The sequence below is a fragment of the Manihot esculenta genome, chromosome 2, assembly GCF_001659605.2.
Source record: "Manihot esculenta cultivar AM560-2 chromosome 2, M.esculenta_v8, whole genome shotgun sequence".
NCBI lineage: Eukaryota > Viridiplantae > Streptophyta > Magnoliopsida > Malpighiales > Euphorbiaceae > Manihot > Manihot esculenta.
Genome location: NC_035162.2, coordinates 17585776 through 17605394, shown reverse-complemented (window position 1 = coordinate 17605394; position 19619 = coordinate 17585776). Strand labels below are relative to the sequence as shown.

General features: G+C 39.1%; 1 protein-coding gene across 1 annotated transcript; it reads right to left on the bottom strand.

The window, feature by feature from the left end:
• Positions 1–14957: 14957 nt before the first annotated feature.
• LOC110603796 (probable terpene synthase 3) lies at positions 14958–17402 on the bottom strand. Its single transcript, XM_021741717.2, has 7 exons — positions 17238–17402; positions 16884–17151; positions 16411–16780; positions 16104–16322; positions 15868–16006; positions 15541–15789; positions 14958–15438 (listed from the first exon to the last, which is right to left on the bottom strand). Exons 1-7 carry the CDS (start codon positions 17340–17342, stop codon positions 15142–15144), a joined length of 1647 nt encoding a protein of 548 aa, XP_021597409.1. The 5' UTR covers positions 17343–17402; the 3' UTR covers positions 14958–15141.
• Positions 17403–19619: the final 2217 nt, after the last annotated feature.

Below are 19619 nucleotides of genomic sequence, written 5' to 3'. Positions count from 1 at the left end.
CTGGCCAGGCCACGTTAGGGGGCCGAACGTGCCTCCGCATGCATGCCATGTTCGGCGGCCGAACTTGAGGTTCGGTGGCCGAATCTGGTCTTCCCTCACTTATGCCTTCGGGGGCCTAAGGCTCACCCGAAATGCATGCATATTCGGCGGCCGAACTTTGAGTTTCGGCGGCCGAACCTGAGTTTTCCTGCAAAGTTATTTTCATGCAAAAACTCATTTACTTTTTATTTAAAATCATGAAAAACATTAAAACTTTTCATGAAAACATGGTTTTACCCTTCTAGAGGTCTCCGACATCCGAAATTCCACCGGGCGGTAGGAATTCCGATACCGGAGTCTAGCCGGGTATTACATTCTCCCCCCTTTAAGAACATTCGTCCCCGAATGTTCCTCAACTAGCACATAGCATGGCATACACATATCAAACATGCAAAGCACATAAAACTCACAGGGAACTAACCTTAGAAAAGATAAGGGTATTGCTGGAGCATGGACTCCCGTGTCTCCCAAGTGCACTCTTCCATATTGTGGTGGTTCCATAGGACTTTCACCATCGGGATTTCCTTTTTTCTCAGCTTTCTGATCTGGGTGTCTATGATCCATACTGGCTGTTCAACATAGGTGAGATCCTCTTGGATCTCCACATCAGGCTCACTAAGAACCTTACTCGGATCTGACACGAACTTCCTCAACATTGAAACATGGAAGACCGGATGGATTCTTTCCATTAAAGCAGGTAAATCTAGCTTGTACGACACATTCCCAATCTTCTGCAAGATTTCAAAGGGTCCGATGTATCGTGGGGCTAGTTTACCTTTCTTCCCAAAGCGAACCACTCCTTTCATTAGAGACACCTTGAGCAATACCAGATCCCCCTCCTGAAACTCTACCTGTCTTCTGCGGATATCTGCATAACTCTTCTGTCTGCTTGTAGCAGTCTTGATTCTCTCTCTGATTATGGGCAGCACCCTGCTGGTAATCTCTACTAGCTCAGGCCCTGCCAAGGCCTTCTCTCCAACTTCCTCCCAGCAAACAGGTGACCTGCACTTTCTTCCATATAAAGCTTCATAAGGAGCCATCCCGATGCTAGCATGATGGCTGTTATTGTAGGCAAACTCCACCAAGGGTAGATGCTGCCTCCAAGAACCGCCAAAGTCCAGCACACACATTCGGAGCATATCCTCGATAGTCTGGATGGTCCTTTCGGACTGTCCGTCCGTCTGGGGGTGGAAGGCAGTACTGAAATCTAATCTAGTACCCATGGCATTCTGCAGACTCCGCAAAATCTGGAGGTGAACTGGGGCCCTCTATCTGACACTATCGAAACAGGGACCCATGCAGCCTAACGATCTCGTCCATATATACCTGCACCAACTTGTCCACAGAGTAGCCACTCCTGACAGGGATGAAGTGAGCAGATTTGGTGAGTCTGTCCACAATCACCCATATGGAGTCCAATCTGTTGGACGTCGCCGGTAACCCCACTACGAAGTCCATAGCTATATTCTCCCATTTCCACTCTGGAATAGGTAGCGGGTTAAGCATTCCAGCCGGCTTCTGATGTTCCAGCTTCACCCTCTGACACACTTCGCAGGCTGACACAAACTGTGCCACTTCTTTCTTCATCGCTGGCCACCAATAAACTTTCTTCAGATCTTGATACATCTTGGTGGCTCAGGGGTGAACGCTGTATCTTGCATTATGAGCCTCTCTCATAATGTCTCCTTTTAGCCCTATGTCATCTGGTACACAAAGTCTGCTCCCATAGCGGAGGATCCCCTTACTGTCAAATCTGAACTCACTGTCCTTGCCTGACTGAACAGTCCTGGCAATCTTCACTAACTCTGGGTCCTCATGCTGTTTCTGAGCCACTTGCTCCAGAAACACGGGTGTCACTCTCATCTGGGCCACTAAAGCACCTGTACCAGACAACTCCAACTGTAGACCTTCATCAATGAGCTTGTAAAACTCCTTCACCACTGGTCTCCTCTCTGCCGTGATGTGGGATAGACTGCCTAGTGACTTCCGGCTTAGGGCGTCTGCCACGACATTCGCCTTACCCGGATGATACTGAATCTTGCAATCATAATCACTCAGCAGCTCTACCCATCTCCTCTGTCTCAAATTCAAATCTCTTTGACTCAGGATGTACTGCAGGCTCTTATGATCTGTAAAGATCTCACATTTTACCCCATAGAGGTAGTGCCTCCACATCTTGAGTGCAAAGATTACTGCTGCCATCTCTAGGTCATGTGTGGGGTAATTCAACTCATGCTTCTTCAGCTGCCTAGAAGCATAAGCGATCACCCTCTCATTCTGCATTAGTACACAACCCAGTCCCACACGGGACGCATCACAAAAGACTGTAAAGTCTTCATCACTAGATGGCAGAGCTAAAACTGGTGCTGAAGTCAACCTCTTCTTAAGCTCTTCAAAACTCTCTTCGCATTGGTCGGTCCACAGAAACTTTTGATTCTTCCTGGTTAGTCTGGTCAGGGGAGCTGCTATTTTCGAGAAGTCCTGAACGAACCTCCTGTAGTAACCTGCCAAACCCAAGAAACTCCTGATCTCCGTCACTGAAGTGGGTCTAGGCCAGTTAGCCACAGTTTCTGTCTTCTTGGGGTCCACCTCTATCCCATTCTCTGACACTACATGCTCCAAGAACGAAATGCTCCTCAGCCAGAACTCACACTTAGAGAACTTGGCATACAAGCCATGTTCCCTCAAGGTCTGCAGAACCAACCTCAGATGATGGGCATGCTCCTCTGCATTCCTGAAATAGACTAAGATATCATCTATGAAGACAATAACGAAGTGATCCAGGTATTGGCTAAACACTCTGTTCATGAGATCCATGAATGCTGCAGGGGCGTTGGTTAACCCGAACGGCATTACAAGGAACTCAAAATGCCCATATCTGGTCCTAAAAGCTGTCTTTGGCACATCTTCTTCCCTAATCCTCAGCTGATGGTACCCTGATCTCAGATCTATTTTGGAGAAACAACCCGCTCCTGCTAGCTGGTCGAATAGATCGTCGATCCTTGGCAATGGGTACCTATTCTTGGTAGTGACTTTGTTCAACTGCCTGTAGTCGATACAAAGTCTAAGGGATCCATCCTTCTTTCTCACAAACAAAACTGGTGCACCCTAAGGTGAGGTACTCGGTCGGATGAAACCCTTGTCTACCAGCTCTTGCAACTGTTCTTTCAACTCTTTCAACTCAGCTGGAGCCATCCTGTAGGGAGGGATAGAGATCGGTCGGGTTCCAGGCATCAATTCTATCTCGAACTCTATCTCCCTAGCAGGTGGTAAACCTGGCAGCTCGTCTGGGAAGACGTCTAGAAACTCTCTAACCACTGGCACTGAGGCGGGCTCTCTAACCTAACTGCTAAGCTCTCTCACATGAGCCAAGTACCCTTGACATCCCTTCCTAAGCAACCTACGAGCCTGAAGAGCTGATATCAGACCTCTAGGTGTACCCCTCCTGTCTCCCCTGAAGACAACCTCTGACCCATCCTGACCTCTGAACCTGACTACCTTGTCCCTGCAGTCCAAGGTAGCACCATGGGTAGATAACCAGTCCATCCCTAGAATGACGTCAAAATCTGTCAAATCTAGAACCACCAGGTCGGCGGACAAGCATCTTCCCTCAACAAACACAGGACTACACTGGCAGACTGACTCTGCCACTGATGGATCACACTTGGGTCCACTGACCCAGAGAGGACACTCTAACTCAGAGATCATCAACCCTAACCTCTGGACGGCTCTCGGTGCAATAAAAGAATGAGATGCACCAGGGTCCATCAAGGCATACACATCTGAACAACCAATGACTAAGTTACCTGCCACCACGGTGTTAGATGCATCTGCCTCCTGCTGAGTCATTGTGAAGATCCGTGCTGGAGCTGATGGATCTTCACCTCTGAAACCCGCTGAAGAAGAGGCTGCCCCTCTCCCTCTGCCTCTGCCACTGGCCTGAGTCATGGCTGGAGCTGCTGGCTGAGCCACACTACCAGAAGCTGTCTGCTGAGACTGTACTCCAAAAGCTGCCCTAGGACACTCCCGAGCCATGTGTCCCTCTTGCCCGCATCCGAAACAGGCTGCTGTCCCAGCTCGGCAAACTCCCTTGTGTAGCCTACCACACTTTGCACAAACTGCATTATCAGCACCAGAGCTCGAGCCACTCCCTAGTCCCAGACTGGACTTGACCTTGTACCAAAACTTGTTCTTCTTGGGCTTCCTAGTGGTATTACTCCACTTTTTGCTACCTGAAGCTGCTGCACTCAGAGAAGAAGAGCCTGGGGTCTTGGAACCAGAAGGCTGTGCCACTAACTGTCTGACTGTTCCCTGAACGATGGCACTGGCCTCCATTTTTCGAGCCATATCCAATATGGCATGGAAGCTCTCCCTATCTGCTGACTGGATCAAGGAGGAATATCTGGAGTGGAGTTTCATGATATACCTCCTTGACCTTTTCTGATCTGAGTCAAGATTTTGCCCTGCAAATGGCAACAGCTCCAAGAATCTGTCGGTGTACTCCTCTACACTCATATCATCAGTCTGCCTCAACTGCTCAAACTCTATCATCTTCAGTTCTCTTGAACTATCTGGGAAAACCCATCTTGCAAACTCGTTTGCAAACTCCTCCCAAGACATGCTGTCTACTCTAGGGTTCACATAATTCTTGAACCACTCTCATGCCTTCTTGCACTTAAGCGTGAATCCAGCCATTTGAATGGCTCTACTGTCATCAGCCCCAATCTCATTTGTGATCACCTTAACCCTTTCAAGATACACAAATGGGTCATCCCCTTTTTCATACTGAGGAGCACCCAATTTCATGTAGTCAGTCATCTTGACCTTGCTCCCACTGGCTGAGCTAGGTCTAGAAGGTTGGGTAGCTGGGGCTGCTGGTTCTGTAGGTGGTGGAGGTGGTGCAACATTTTCTGAGGTAGGGTTTGCTGGATTTGGATAGTAAGGTGGGGGTGGATACATTGGGTATTGTGAATATGGTGGGTAGTAGGGTGGGTATGGCATCTGTGTGGGATAAGGGGTGAAGCTAGGGTAATCCGATATACCTCCCATCGAATACCCGGGATTTTGTGAGAAGTGTGGGTAGTGGGGTGGCTGAACAAATCCCGAGGCCTGAGTGCCTCATTGGGACTCTCCCATTCCCTCTTCTGACATGCTAACTCCCAAACTCCCAAACTGCCATCCCTCCTCTGCTCTACATCCATATCATCCCCCATGCCTTCTGACATTCCTCCCTGAATTGTTCCCCTCACTGATCTGCTCCTCCCCAGATCCAAAGACCTTCTAGGGTCTCTTACTGCTCTTTCTCTGTTAGACGTACTAGACATTGCCCTAGGCAATGTAGAAGGACGGGCGCTCATGCCCTCATCCTCAGGTGGCACTCCAGTCAATCGTACAGATTGACGAGTTCCTCTCATCCTGTTTTCTAAAAGGCAGCACATAACAAGCAAACATTAGCATCATATGGTTCATGTGGGCACACATGAACTCTCATCACATACATCACATATCATTAATGCACATGCATATAATCATGGCATTTCACATCATCAAACAAGACAGGACTCCACATCCTATCCTAGTGGACATGATCTTCCTATTGTGCTTGACCTTCTACAACATCTATGAGCCCGACACTCTAGGTCCGACCATATGAACCTAGGGCTCTGATACCATTCTGTAATGACCCAAAAATCGGACCGCTACCGGCGCTAGGATCCAGATCGGCTTAAGGCTGCCGGGACCCGTAGCAAGCCTGACATGTAACCTGTAAACCTGTTTAATCCCATACATGATCAACAACATACATAAAAATTTAAAACTTTCTTTCATACATTATATCATACACCAAACTCAACCTGTGCATGCACTGAATATATACATAATCATAAACTTGATCCCTCTGTGGGATCTTATCAATACCCCCAATGGGTGGCAATACATGTGTTGAGTTGGCTAAACATAGTCATCAGTAAACATTAAGATCATGTATCAAAAGGGATTACAATATACTATGGTCAAGCACACATCTAAACCCCAATATCATTATACATAACATAACTATTCAACTTTACATCGTCTAACAAATTATCATGTCCACTTTCTAACTATTACAATTACAAGACTTTACTCTTCTTGACTTCTCTGTCTAGCCCGTACCTGCAATCCTGGGGGATTAGGGAAAAGGAGTGAGCTACTAGAGCCCAGTGAGTAGAATAATAGAAAACAACATTTAAAATCTCATGCCATCATGTAATGCAACACATCACAGCAAATCACATCTCAGATGGTATTGTCACCGATAGTCCTCTACATTCCAAAGTGTCGGGACGTAGAATGGGTACAACCGGTCTTTCTCTTAACATAACATATCATAACATTCCAATGTGCCAGGGATGTAGAATGGGTACAACCTGGACTTTCTCTTACATAGTGCCAGGGACGTAGAATGGGTACAACCTGGACTTCCATACCATACCATGCCGTATCATCATCATATCATATGAGGACTAAAGGGTCATCCAATAACCAATCCACATCAACATCATAAATGCAATGCAACATATTCGTGATTTCTAATGCAAACAACCTAATTCATCACATGGCATTCATGATGCATGAACATGCTCAACTGCGTAATTCATTTGCTTTAAAACATAAAGGTTTATTCTACTCACCTCTTGGCTAGCTCTGACAAGGACTGATGCAGCTAACTCACTGCTGAGGTTCTTGGTTCCTCGGGTCCGAACCTACACAGGTGGACTCAAATGAGGGACCAAACAACTAGAACATAACTCTAAAAACAACCCCCAAAAACCCCCTAAAACACCTTAAACAATCATGCAAAAACATGCAAAGGAAGGCTGAACAGGGCAGGTTTGGCTGCACCTTCGGCGGCCGAAAGTCCCTCCAGAGCCGAAACCCAGGCAGGTTCGGCGGCACCTTCGGCGGCCGAAAGTCCCAGACAGAGGCGAAAGTCTCTTTTCGGGGGCAACTTCGGCAGCCGAAAGGCCTGCCTCCCCAGCCATGTTCGGCGGCCGAAAGTCCTTCGGCTGCCGAACCTGGTTTCTGCCAAAGGGCAGAAACTTGGTTCCCTTTGCACAGAAACTTCTCCTTCCCATTTCCAACATGCATATAACTCATTCAAATCATGAAAATATACATACATTGGCTCCTAGGGGCTTCAAACTACCTAAAACCCCAACTACAACACATCAAGCAACACAAATCCAACATACATTGACCATAAACCAACATAAACCTAAAAACTCATAAAACCCTACACATGCATTTCTACTTCAAGAAACAACTTAAAACTTGTTAAAAAAATGTAGTGAGCTCAAGATCGGCCCTTACCTCTTGTAGATCGAGAGGGAGACTACCCTAGCTCGGAGATGGGAGAGATTTGAGTTCTTGAACCTCAAAGCTCCAAAACTCGCTTTAAACTCGAAAATCTTCAAAACAAAGCAAAAACTTGTGAAAATCTCGAAAGATCTGAAGGAAAGGACTCAAGATTGGTGAGGGACGGCGAAGAACTCACCTTGGCCGACAATGGGGAGAAAAGCTCGCCCGTTTTCAGCTAAGGGACCCTTTTATAGTGGCTGGCCAGGCCACGTTAGGGGGCCGAACGTGCCTCCGCATGCATGCCATGTTCGGCGGCCGAACTTGAGGTTCGGCGGCCGAACCTGGGCTTCCCTTACTTATGCCTTCGGGGGCCTAAGGCTCACCCGAAATGCATGCATGTTCGGCGGCCGAACTTTGAGTTTCGGCGGCCGAACCTGAGTTTTTCTCCAAAGTTATTTTCATGCAAAAACTCATTTCCTTTTTATTTAAAATCATGAAAAACATTAAAACTTTTCATGAAAACATGGTTTTACACTTCTAGAGGTCTCTGACATCCGAAATTCCACCGGGCGGTAGGAATTCCGATACCGGAGTCTAGCCGAGTATTACAATTTGCATTTGCATGATTTGAATGAGTTGTATGCATGTTGAAATGGAAAGGGGAGGCTTTTGTGCAAAGGGAACCAAGTTTCTGCCCTTTTGGCAGAAACCAGGTTCGGCAGCTGAAGGACTTTCGGCCGCCGAACCTGCCTGGGAGGCAGGCCTTTCGGCTGCCGAAGCCGCCCCCGAAAAGAGACTTTCGTCTCTGTTTGGGACTTTCGGCCGCCGAAGGTGCCGCCGAACCTGCCTGGGTTTTGGCTCTGGAGGGACTTTCGGCCGCCGAAGGTGCCGCCGAACCTGCCCTGTTCAGCCTTCCTTTGCATGTTTTGCATGATTGTTTTAAGGTGTTTTAGGGGGTTTTTGGGGGATGTTTTTAGAGTTATGTTCTAGTTGTTTGGTCCCTCATTTGAATCCACCTGTGTAGGTTCGGACCCGAGGAACCGAGGACCCCAACAGTGAGTCAGCTGCTGCAGTGTCTGGTCAGAGCTATCCAGAGGTGAGTGGAATAACTCTTATGCTTTAAAATAAATAAATCAGTTTTAGCATGATTCACGCATCATGAATGCCATGAGATATAATAGGGTGTTTGCATTAGAATTCATGAATATGTTGCATTGCATAATATGTTGATGATGTGGATGAATGTTGAATAATCCTTTAGTCCTCGTATGCTATGATGATGATGATATGGTAAGGAAGACCAGTGAGGCTCATTCTACGCCCCTGGCACCATGTAAGAGAAAGACTAGTGAGGCCCATTCTACGCCCCTGGCACAGTTGGACTGTTATGTTATGCTATGTTATGTAAGGAAAAGACCAGTGAGGCCCATTCTACGCCCCTGGCACAGTTGGACCATATAGAGGACTATTGGTGACAACTTCATCCTTGATGTGATATGATTGTGATGTGATGCATTCCATGTTACCATATGTTTTAAATGTTTGATTATTCTGCTCACTGGGCTTTATAGCTCACCCCTCTCCCTTAACCCCAGGTTTGCAGGTATAGGGTAGATCAGGAGGTCAGCAAGAGTAATGAAGTCTTGGTTATGTAATAGATAGTGTGGACATGACAAATGTTGAAATGTAATGTAAAAATATTCATGGATGTTAGAGGTGTGCTTGACCATAGAGTTTTGTTATCCCTTTTAATACATGATCTCAGATGTTTTATGATGTATATGTAAACCAACTCAACGCATGTTATGTTGCCCATTGGGGCTTTGATGAGATCCCAAAGAGGGGTCAATGTTTATAGTTATGTTTATGTTCAGTGCATGCTCAGGTTGAGTTTGGTGTATGAGAGAATGTATGAAAGAAAAGTTTTAATTTTTATGTATATTGTTGATCATGTATGGGATTAAACAGATTTTCAGGTTATATGTCAGGCTTGCTACGGGTCCCGGCGGCTTTAAGCCGATCTGGATCCTAGCGCCGGTAGCGGTCCGATTTTTGGGTCGTTACACAATCGGTCGGTTCGGTTCTGAACCGAACCGAAAAAACTGAAAATTGAATTGTTAAAATTTTAAAAATCGAAAAAACCGATTATGAAAATATAACCGAACCGAACCTAACCGATAAAAATTAATTCGGTTCAAACCGAAATCTGCATTGATTTCTTATAACTTAACCAATCAATTTCATGAAAGCTGGAAATAACTTTAATTTAAAAAAAAAAAAGAAAGAAGAAGATCTAGCTCAAATAATTCAATACTCTCAAAATTCATCGTATTAAGAAAACCAAATTAAGCAAAGAAGAAGACTTACAAACTTCAAGATTGCTGCTACAGAATTCATCATTGCCATAGAGACAAGCGAAGAGGCTGGAGTCCCACTGAACCCGACCCATGGCCTTACCTACAACGCTACCGTGATTCAATGGTAACCCATTAGCAATCCACTCATATTCAGGTGGCCCAATTCCAGCAGTGCGGATTACTTAGGAGAAGATGCGGCAACTTTGTTGCCGGAAATCATTGTGAGTTTCTTGTTATGTTCTACGATGCTCTTGTCCAAGAGAGGAGTTGACCCCTTGTGATCGCAGCTGTCGCTGAGGTTGTTGGTAGTGGTGGTGTTGGCCATTTTGAGAAGAAAGAACGAGGATGAAATTCAGCAGAACGAGGATGAAGTTAAGCAGATCAACGGGAAAGAGGTTGACGGTCGACGGAAAAGAGATTAATGGGATTCGACGATTCGGGATTTTAATTTCGACTGACTGTGAGTGAATAGGGCTCGGTCTCAGGGGAGAAATCGGGAATGGAGACTGGAGAATGCCTGAATTAGGGTAGGAGAAGGGCCGAAAGGGGGAGGGTGTTGGGTTGGGTACTAGAGGGGGAGGGTTTGGGTTTGGCTTGGGCTTAACCAGTAAAATCGGTTATTTCGATTTGATCGGTTATTTAACATGTTTAAATCAAACCGAATCAAAAACCGAATAATCTTAAATATATTAATTAAATCAAACCGAACATTCCGATTAACCGAATCAATAAACCGAAATCAATCAATTCGATTTGATTTTTTAATTTAAACCGAAATATGCACTCCCCTAATTTTAGTCTTTAAAATTCGTCAATAATCAGATAAATTTTTAAAATTTTTTAAGTTCAAACAGCCTCGTTAACTATTAAAATATAGTAAATAAGTCTTTTAAATTCTTAAAATAAATTAAATATATCTTACAAGTACATATATGTTTTTTAAAATTTAAAATAAAATAAATAAATTTTTAAAATAGATAAAAAAAAAATTATAATTTGCTTCAGTATCGTGCATGAATATTTTTCTAATGAAATATAATTCAAATATTAATACACACATGATTCATTTTTAAATTAACATAAAATCAATGACCTATTCATCCGCAATTTGACGCATGAAGTTTTTCCCTTATGATTTCTTCACTATAAAAATTATTATTTAAACTAAGATTGCAAATACTTTTTCAGCTCACCTGTGATTTAACTTTTTAATAAAATAATTAAATAAATAATTAAGTCGTTTAATTCTAAATACTCCTTAAATGTTTACTAAATAATCTTTTATTTTTACTAATCACTTCAATTTTAGTTTATTAATTTACCACAAAAAATAAGATAATTAAAAACGGAAAAAAAAATATTTACTTTTAAAAAAATTAATTTTATTCAATATGCGTTGCACGTTTAATACTTATTATAATATTATATATATAATTATAATTATTTAATAATTTAATAATTAATTTTTATTTAATTTAATAATTTTATGCCGTAAATTTAATTATTTGTATATAATTCAAAATTCAAAAATTTGTTAATGATAAATTAATTTAAATAATGAAGTTATTATCTACTTTTTTTAAGTTAATTTTAATTATAAAATAACCATCCAATTATAAATTTAAATATATAAAAATGTTAAATTTCATTAACTTTTAGATTAATTTAAATAATAAAATTATTATCTATTTATATTTTAATTATATACTTGTAACTAATTAGATAAATGTAGACTACATAAATATATATATATATATATTTATAATTGAAATTTTTAAATATTAAAATTTATTAAATTTAATAAATTATTTTTAATATAATAAGTAATTTAATTCTACTAAATTTAAAAATAATAACATTAAATTAAATTCACTTGTACAATATTATAAATATTTGTACTTTAAATAATGATTATAATAAAAAATTGTCAAAATATTAAATAAATTATGAAATAAAATATATAAAACTTACGGTAATTATTAATTTTAACAACATTAATATTTATATTATTTTTAATTTATTTTTAAAAATAAAGAAAATTTAATTAAAGATTAAAAATATTTTCTTTTTCACAGTTCAATTACATCAGTTATTATCTTGCGTAATATATTATTATTTTTTAGATAATTTGTTTTTAGTACTAAAAAATTAAATTTTTATATAAATTGTAACAAAATTATAAAATACCGTGAAACTCATTTTTCATAGATAAAAATATTATATTTACATATATGTAGGGGAGAGCATATTTTGGTCTAAACCGAAAAACCGAATTGAATCGGTTGATTTCGGTTTATCGGTTCGGTTAGTCGGAATGATCGATTTGGTTCGGTTAATATATTTAAAATTATTCAGTTTTCGGTTCGGTTCGATTTAAACATGTTAAATAACCTATCAAATCGAAAAAATTGATTTAGTGGCTAGGCCCGAGCCTTGACCTCTCGTACCCAACTCAGCACCCCAACCCCTCCATCCCTTTTGGCCCCAGGCATTCTCCACATTCTCCAATCTCCCAATTCCATCCCCCAATCCCTGTTCTCCCGATTCCTCTCCCTGGCCTCTCCACACTCTCATAGTCGAATCCCTAACAAATAAATCATCAAATCCCATCAATCTCTTTCTCTTTCACGTCGATCGTCTGGTTCTCGTCGATCGTCGACCATCAACCTCTTTCCCGTCGATTTGCTGAGTATCGCCGCCGACCGTCGGTCCTCTTTCAGTGTCTTCTTTTCTGTCGATCTACTGAACAAATTCATGAATCGCTCCCTATCGATCTCTTTCCCTCTCTCCCTATTGATTTGTTGAGTTTCGCCGCCACATGAGCCCAGCTGCTACATGGGTCAGAACCAGACCATCCTAAATTTGACGGATTGCCGAGCCTGTCTCTAAGTTTAAGCATCACGGCAGCATCATCACGGTGACATTTTCGCTCTGTTGAGAGCGCGCAAAAGAGACAAGACAGAGTAGGAAGAAAGGAACAACGGTAGTTTTTTTTATAAGAGAGCAGATAAAAGCAACCCATCCATGAGCAATATGGTAAGGAGGGAGGGAGGGAAAGAGCGAGGCTGTCTCTGATGATGCCGCCGTGATGCTGTCTATGAGTTTAAGCAACAACGGTAGCAACTTCAGTGTTTGGTAGTGTAGAAATTTCTTGCTATTTAATTTACAGAAACTAATAATTCCTTTGCAGATTTCAGTTTGAATCGAATCGAATCGAACTGAACTGATTTTTATTGGTTCGATTCGGTTCGATTATATCTTCATAATCGGTTTTTTCGATTTTTAAAATTTTAACAATTCAATTTTCGGTTTTATCGGTTCGGTTCGGTTTGAAACCGAACCGACCGATTGCACAGCCCTACATATATGTACACTCGGTAATATAATTTTTTTTTAATGATAGTTGACCCAGTTAATTAATTGATTATTGAGAGTTAATTAAAATGGTTTGTTATATATATATATATATATATATATATATATATATATTACATGTATACTTTTTTGATAAAGAGGAAACTTTGTTGATAAAATTAAGAAAATTTTTTTAGCACGATAATATAAATAAATCCCAAGAGACAGCATACCTTCAACCTGCTATTCATCAGCATGCTAAGTGAAAATCTTGGAAAACAATTAATAAAGCAAACAAGACATAATACATAAAACCATGCAGAACATATTCATCAGGAAAAACATTATCAAGATAAGAAGAAAAAGCTGGTTGGTAATTGCTATTTGAATTATTTCCTAATGAATATAGGATAATGTTTTTTTAATGTTCCAACTAATGCCATATTTGAAAGTACGTCAGCATCCCTCAGCCTCAACATGTCTATAAACGTTTCACTCATTTTCCCAAGAAAGAAAGTGCATTGGACCTAGTCCTTACATGAAGTGGTAGTTGGTGATCATGTGCTTTAAGCATTTTGTTGTTGGCAATAATGTTTTGTCTTGTTTTATTCTGTTAGTGAGAACAATCTTTTGTTTTTTCCCATGATGTTTTGTTTAGTTATTTACATTTTTAAATTGTTGAAGGGCATCTCCACTACGGATTCAGTTCTTGTTTTCTAGGAGATGAGAATATGTATACAACGATAGAAAATGAGAGAGACAAATAACTAGTTTAGAAAAATTAGAATGAGAGAAAATAATGAAAGCATAGAATAAAATACCCTTCTTATGTGTGTCTTGGCAGCTTGTATCATTGGAAAAACCTTATTTAAATTGGCTCAATTGGAACGTTGGCTGTTATAAAGTTGGCAAATTATGGCCATCTATGATAGGAGGTGTGCTTTGTAAATGGAAACAGATTTTCCTTCTTAAAAATATTAAATTAAGAATTATAGTTTAATATTTAAAAATTATTGTTATTTATTAATGGTACAGTAGATATTATCATAATATAAATTGAATAACATATCTTGAAGTGATAATAAATAAAATCATATAACACTATTTTATGTTTTTTTAACAAATTTACTGTATATATTTTTTTGATAAGCAAGTTTTTTTTTTTAAATTAATTGTTTAAATTCAGAAAAAATTTAATAAGAGAGTCTCTACCTAAGCTCAAAATAAAACCTAAACACTCTTTCTACATAATAATTAACGGTCACTGTCTACTTTTGGTGCGAAAGCCATCCTGTGCCTGCTTTCGGTGCGAAAGTTGTTCGGAAGATGATGGAAAATTGAAATTGTATATAATAAGTAGTATGAAACTATTAAATAATTTGGATTAACTATTTTAGGTCAAATGGAAAGTGGGTCCAAAAATTATTTGGCTAATTTGGTCGAACTGTTTCAATTGATATTAGAGCCACCCTGGATCAGACAAATTGTGCGGAGCTAGTGGGTCTGCGAGGAAAAGGCTACCCGTGAGAGACGAGTTGGAACCCCGAAGTACTAGCGAACCACAATATCCAAGAGTTCGATCCTAGTTAGCAATTGTAACCGATTGTAATCGATTCAGTTGCAATAAGGACGTCGCAAATTTAGCGGGACCGAATGCAACGGTCAGCGGTCCTCTGCCTAATTTCGGTGCGGAAGCCGTCCCACATCGAAAAGACGATGAAAAATTGGAATTGTATATAATAGTTAGCACGAAACTACTAAATAACTTGGGTTAATCATTTTAGGCGCCAAGTGAAAAGTGGATTCAAAAGTTATTTGGATCCGTTAGAACCGGGCTGATTCAAATAACCTTCTACAATATATATAGAGAAAGCCATAAAATAGAACTTGTAATTTTATAGAAAATACACGTAGATAAGGGACAGGACATGCTCCTCGATAAAACCATGACAATTTTACTGAGACCATATAGAAACTCATTTATTTGTTCTACATAAATATGTAGTTATTCCTGTAGTGCAGAGAAGAAGCAATTGAAGCAGCTTGAGGCTTAAACAGCAACTGGGTTGACTAGGAAGGTAACCAGGATATCCTTAAGTGAAGTGTTAGAGTTTGTATAACCATCTATATCTTTGTAGACAACATCTATGGCCCTTACCATGTTCAGAATACACATCAGAAGAGGCTTTGGAAGATGTGCATTTTCTTTCAGGAGCTGCTCGTTGAGATCCTTCCACAAATTTGTTATTATTTTGTTCAACTCATCATATGCCTGCTTCTGTGAAACACCATGTTGCTTCATATAGCATTCCACAATTGAGGCAACATGTCCCCTTTCTTGCTCAAACTGTACATATATGCAGTTACAACGTTGAGAAATATTGAGTCTTCATTCAAAATAAGAGTTTAAAGAAAATAAAATAAGAGTTTAACCCTTCAGTTGCCATACCTCATGGGACCTGATGTCATCTGTGAGCCTGGCAAAACCTGATGCAGCATATAGAAGTTTAGGCTCAGTGAAAAGCCAATCAAAAGTCTCTTTTGAAGCCACTTCGCCCATCCCACAGAAGGATAAGGTTATCAAGAAAGGGTATGAACAACTAATCACACCATTAGAAATATATTCTTCTAGTGTGGGCACATAGTCACTGTTGAACCATCTTGCCTCGGTGATATAGGCTCTCACTTGCTTCTTCACCTGAAAATTAATTCAAAGGCCGACGATTTGCTCTATGAATGATTAAAAATATATAAAGAAAAGGTAAAAGATTATTACCGCTTCCTTTGCATAGTGAATGCAGAATGACCTTCCTTCCTTCGTAGTCACTGCCTCTATTTCAGCGTAGAAATCTAAAAATGCTTCAAAATACACCTTCATGTAATCAGGAAGTTGATCTTTCATGCTAATATCCCACCTGAAAAATCAATTATAAAGCCAATTGATTCTTGGGCTAATGCTAAATCTGCAAAGAAAAAATGTTGCCCGAGAAATTAATTAAGCTTCTATCAAACCTCTCAACTACTTTGGTGAAGAGCTCAAGTTCTTCAATTGTACCATGCACATCATAGATATCATCCATAACAGACAACATAGCTATAGTTTTGGACAATACTTGTCTGGCAAAAACATATTGTGGCTCAGCAAATGTTCCTAACGCCCAAAAAGAGCATTCGATCACTCTGTCTCGAGAAAAAGGTAGTTTTGTTGTGAAGTCCAAATCCATCCACCACCTAATAAAATTTAGAATAAGCAAACCATATCCTTTAGAATAAATTAGCTCCTATCAAAACAGAGATTAGATCTTAAAGTTACTTATACTTTGTGATAATTTTCATGTCTCTTTGATGCAACGTTTGCACTATATTGTAATCCAACTTTGCAAGCTTCAGTAAAGGTTTAACATGTGCGTCGTCTTGCTGGTAAATAGAGAAGTAATCCCTTGACTCTTTCCTTGGTAACCCTCTGCGTGTAGGCCACCTTAAAGCATAGCTAACTTGGTCAGCAAGAGGAGAACCAAATTGGGTTGCCTTTGTTAGGTGAGTTTTGGTGAATTCAAGAGTTTCATCTAGAATATCTTCTCCTTGCACGCTGAGATAGGAAGCTTCATACAAGCTCAACAAGCCCTGCACATCACTGATTAAATCTTCCTTGAAGTTGCCTTCTCCATCCTTGAACTTGTTGAAAACGTCTGATCAACCCACAAAAAGAGCAGCCTGAGAATGAGTAAATGGTGTAGAATATTTGCTTCTTAATTTACAAATGGATCTGGGGATTTCTTAAAAGGGACTTACCAGATGAAACATTATAGCCTTGTTGTCTTAGAAGGCGAAATCGAAGAGCGACAATGCCGAGGTTTACATCTTCATCTTCAAAATCTTGAAAAATTTGTTTCAGTGCTTCTTCTATTTCTCGTTCAAAATGGTAAGAGATCCCAAGTCGTTGTATAGCATCTACCAGGTACAGTTTTTCTGAAGGTTTATAACCAGTAACAGATGTAACAAGCATCCTCCTCACTTCTTCTTTCAGAACCTTGGCTTCTTCAGTCCAAACACTTAGCATCTATGAAAAGACATTAAAACGTTATACATTAGAAATTGTTCATTTCTTGCGAGATTTACATCCTATAACTTCTTTGCCTTCATTACCTCATTATCAGATACATGCTTGATGAAGTAGTCGCCCCAGACCGTTGGATGAAACTGTGCTGTTCGGCGAACTTGAGCTCTTTGGGTGGCAGCTTGAAGGGCCATGTTTGCGTTTGTAAGAAGAGACGAGTAGACGTAATAGTATTAAAGTACTCGTTCTGAGCTGCGTGCAGGTAGTCCTATAAATAGGAGAAAATTAATTCAAAAAGAAAAAGTTTAAATAAAAAAAAAAGTCAGTCCAATTTGACCATTTTGCTAAATAAAATTCCAGCTACATAACAGCTTTACAAGCTCTCCCTAAGGAATGAATACTATACAAGATGAAGATGGGGCAGAAGCTGGGAGTCTCATCTTGGTCAAAATATTGTGAAACACTGATGCTCCAAGCAGTTTTATGAAGAGTGCCACCAGCTTATTTTTGGGAGGATATATGTTGAATAGAGATAAAACCCTTGGTTAATCGGTTGCAGAGTATATGGCAATTAATCTAAAGATGTTTCATATGTTCATGGAAGACGGGTTGGCAGCGTTGTGCTGGAACACTTGTCATCTTTGATTTTGCTCTCATCCAAACACAACATTAAAGTCTCTCAAGCTGAGGCAGAGAAATTCATAGTTCATATAACTTGAGTGATTAAGGGTCTCGTCAAATTGAAGTGAAAAGGAGACTCAAAGGTGAAATTATAAGGTGGATTAGTCATTTACTCGTATATTCGTTGCACGGATATTACATTTTTGTATATTATTATTATATAATGTATTTTATAAAATAATATTTCTTTTCGTATAAATTTAGGAGGTCTACTAAGAGAAGCATAATTGATAGGTGTCGAAATAAAAAAAAATCTATTAAATATCAACAAATATGAATTACATATAATGATAATAGGATCGAATCTATAAGAAATTGACATTAAGAATTTTCAAATAATAGAATCGAATCTATAAAGAATTGATATTAAGAATTTTGAAATAATGACTAGGAAAAATAAATAATAATAAAAAAAAAAGGATTTTGATAATGGATAAAAATAAAAATTAAAGCAATTAGAGAAAGCAATAATTAAAAGAGAAATAAATCAATATAAACAAGTTCTAATTGAAGTGTAGGATCCATTCAGTTTGGAAATTGAGTATTGATATAAAAATACTTTTATAATTATAGTTATGGAAGATGTTCCGCGTAACCAATCTCTTCTTATATTTTAAATTAATTAAAAAACGTTCGCTAATTAACTCCTAGCCAACAAATCACCCAAAAAACTTATATAAGATTTTAATTTATCAACTAGTTTAAGTACTAGAGAGACCTAATTCTAATTGACCAGTCACATGGTGATTTTGAGTTAGATTATGTAACTTTTTAGTTGTTACACTAATTATTACTTGTGTTTGAATAACCTAAGCAATTATGGATTTCAAGCATTCAAACTAATAATATATTATTTTGAAATTAAGAACAACGAGTCCTAAATAATAATACAATAATAATATGAACAAAATTTACATAAATATTGAAGAATAAAAGATGAATAATTGAGTTTAGATCTCTCAATTCATGTATAAACTGAAATTTCACCCTAACTTCAATTAGAAATAAAGAGTTTAGCCACTCATGGTTTGAAAGAAAATACTAAAGAGAAAAGAGAAGATGAAGGAACGGTGCTAGTGAGGAGAGATCTGATTTGCCGCTGCCCACAGTGTTTAACCCTAAATCCTTTTGGAAATAGAAATTCTTCTTTGATTTGGATTAGTAATCCTTCCTTTAATGCGTTTCTTCAAAAATAGAACTCCTTAATTTGAGAAAGACTTGTTGCCGCATTGATGGAAAAGAATTCGCACAGGTTCCGCAGCTTTTAATGAGAAGACCAGGTCTTTTTATTTTCAAATCTAGATTTTTTCCACTCACTGTTTGATTCTGTACAATCTATCGATTTGCCCAGTTGGTTTGGGCAAATCATTTGGGCAAATCACTGTTAGAAAATATTTTACTTAGCCTGCAGGTATGGATAGTTCCTGTGCAATATAATCGGTGCTTTTAAGCTACTTTTCATCAAATTTTCTTTTCTTTTTGCTTTTCTGTGAAACATGGCCAAAAATACAAATTTAACTATAAAAATACTTAATTAAGTGCTAAGAATAATATGAAAAAAGGTGTCGAAATTACGTTCGATTAATAACATTTTCTCTAAAATTTTAAACTCAAAATAATAATTAAGTGCAAATCCATGCACCATCAAACTCGATTACAGCAAAGAAAATTAAATATTTTAGTACTTATTATCATATATTATTAATATATAATAATAAATTATATTCAAGAAAATTATATTTTTTTAAAAAAATAAAGTTTATTAAGCTCCAACGATGGTGGATGACAAT

Excerpts from the sequence above, each read along its gene's own strand:
- LOC110603796 (XM_021741717.2), bottom strand. The coding sequence starts at position 17,342 with ATGGCCCTTCAAGCTGCCACCCAAAGAGCTCAAGTTCGCCGAACAGCA. Across the intron at positions 16,323-16,410 it reads GACATGAAAATTATCACAAA|GTGGTGGATGGATTTGGACT; the intron begins GTATAAGTAACT and ends AAATTTTATTAG. Across the intron at positions 15,439-15,540 it reads ATGACATCAGGTCCCATGAG|TTTGAGCAAGAAAGGGGACA; the intron begins GTATGGCAACTG and ends ATATATGTACAG.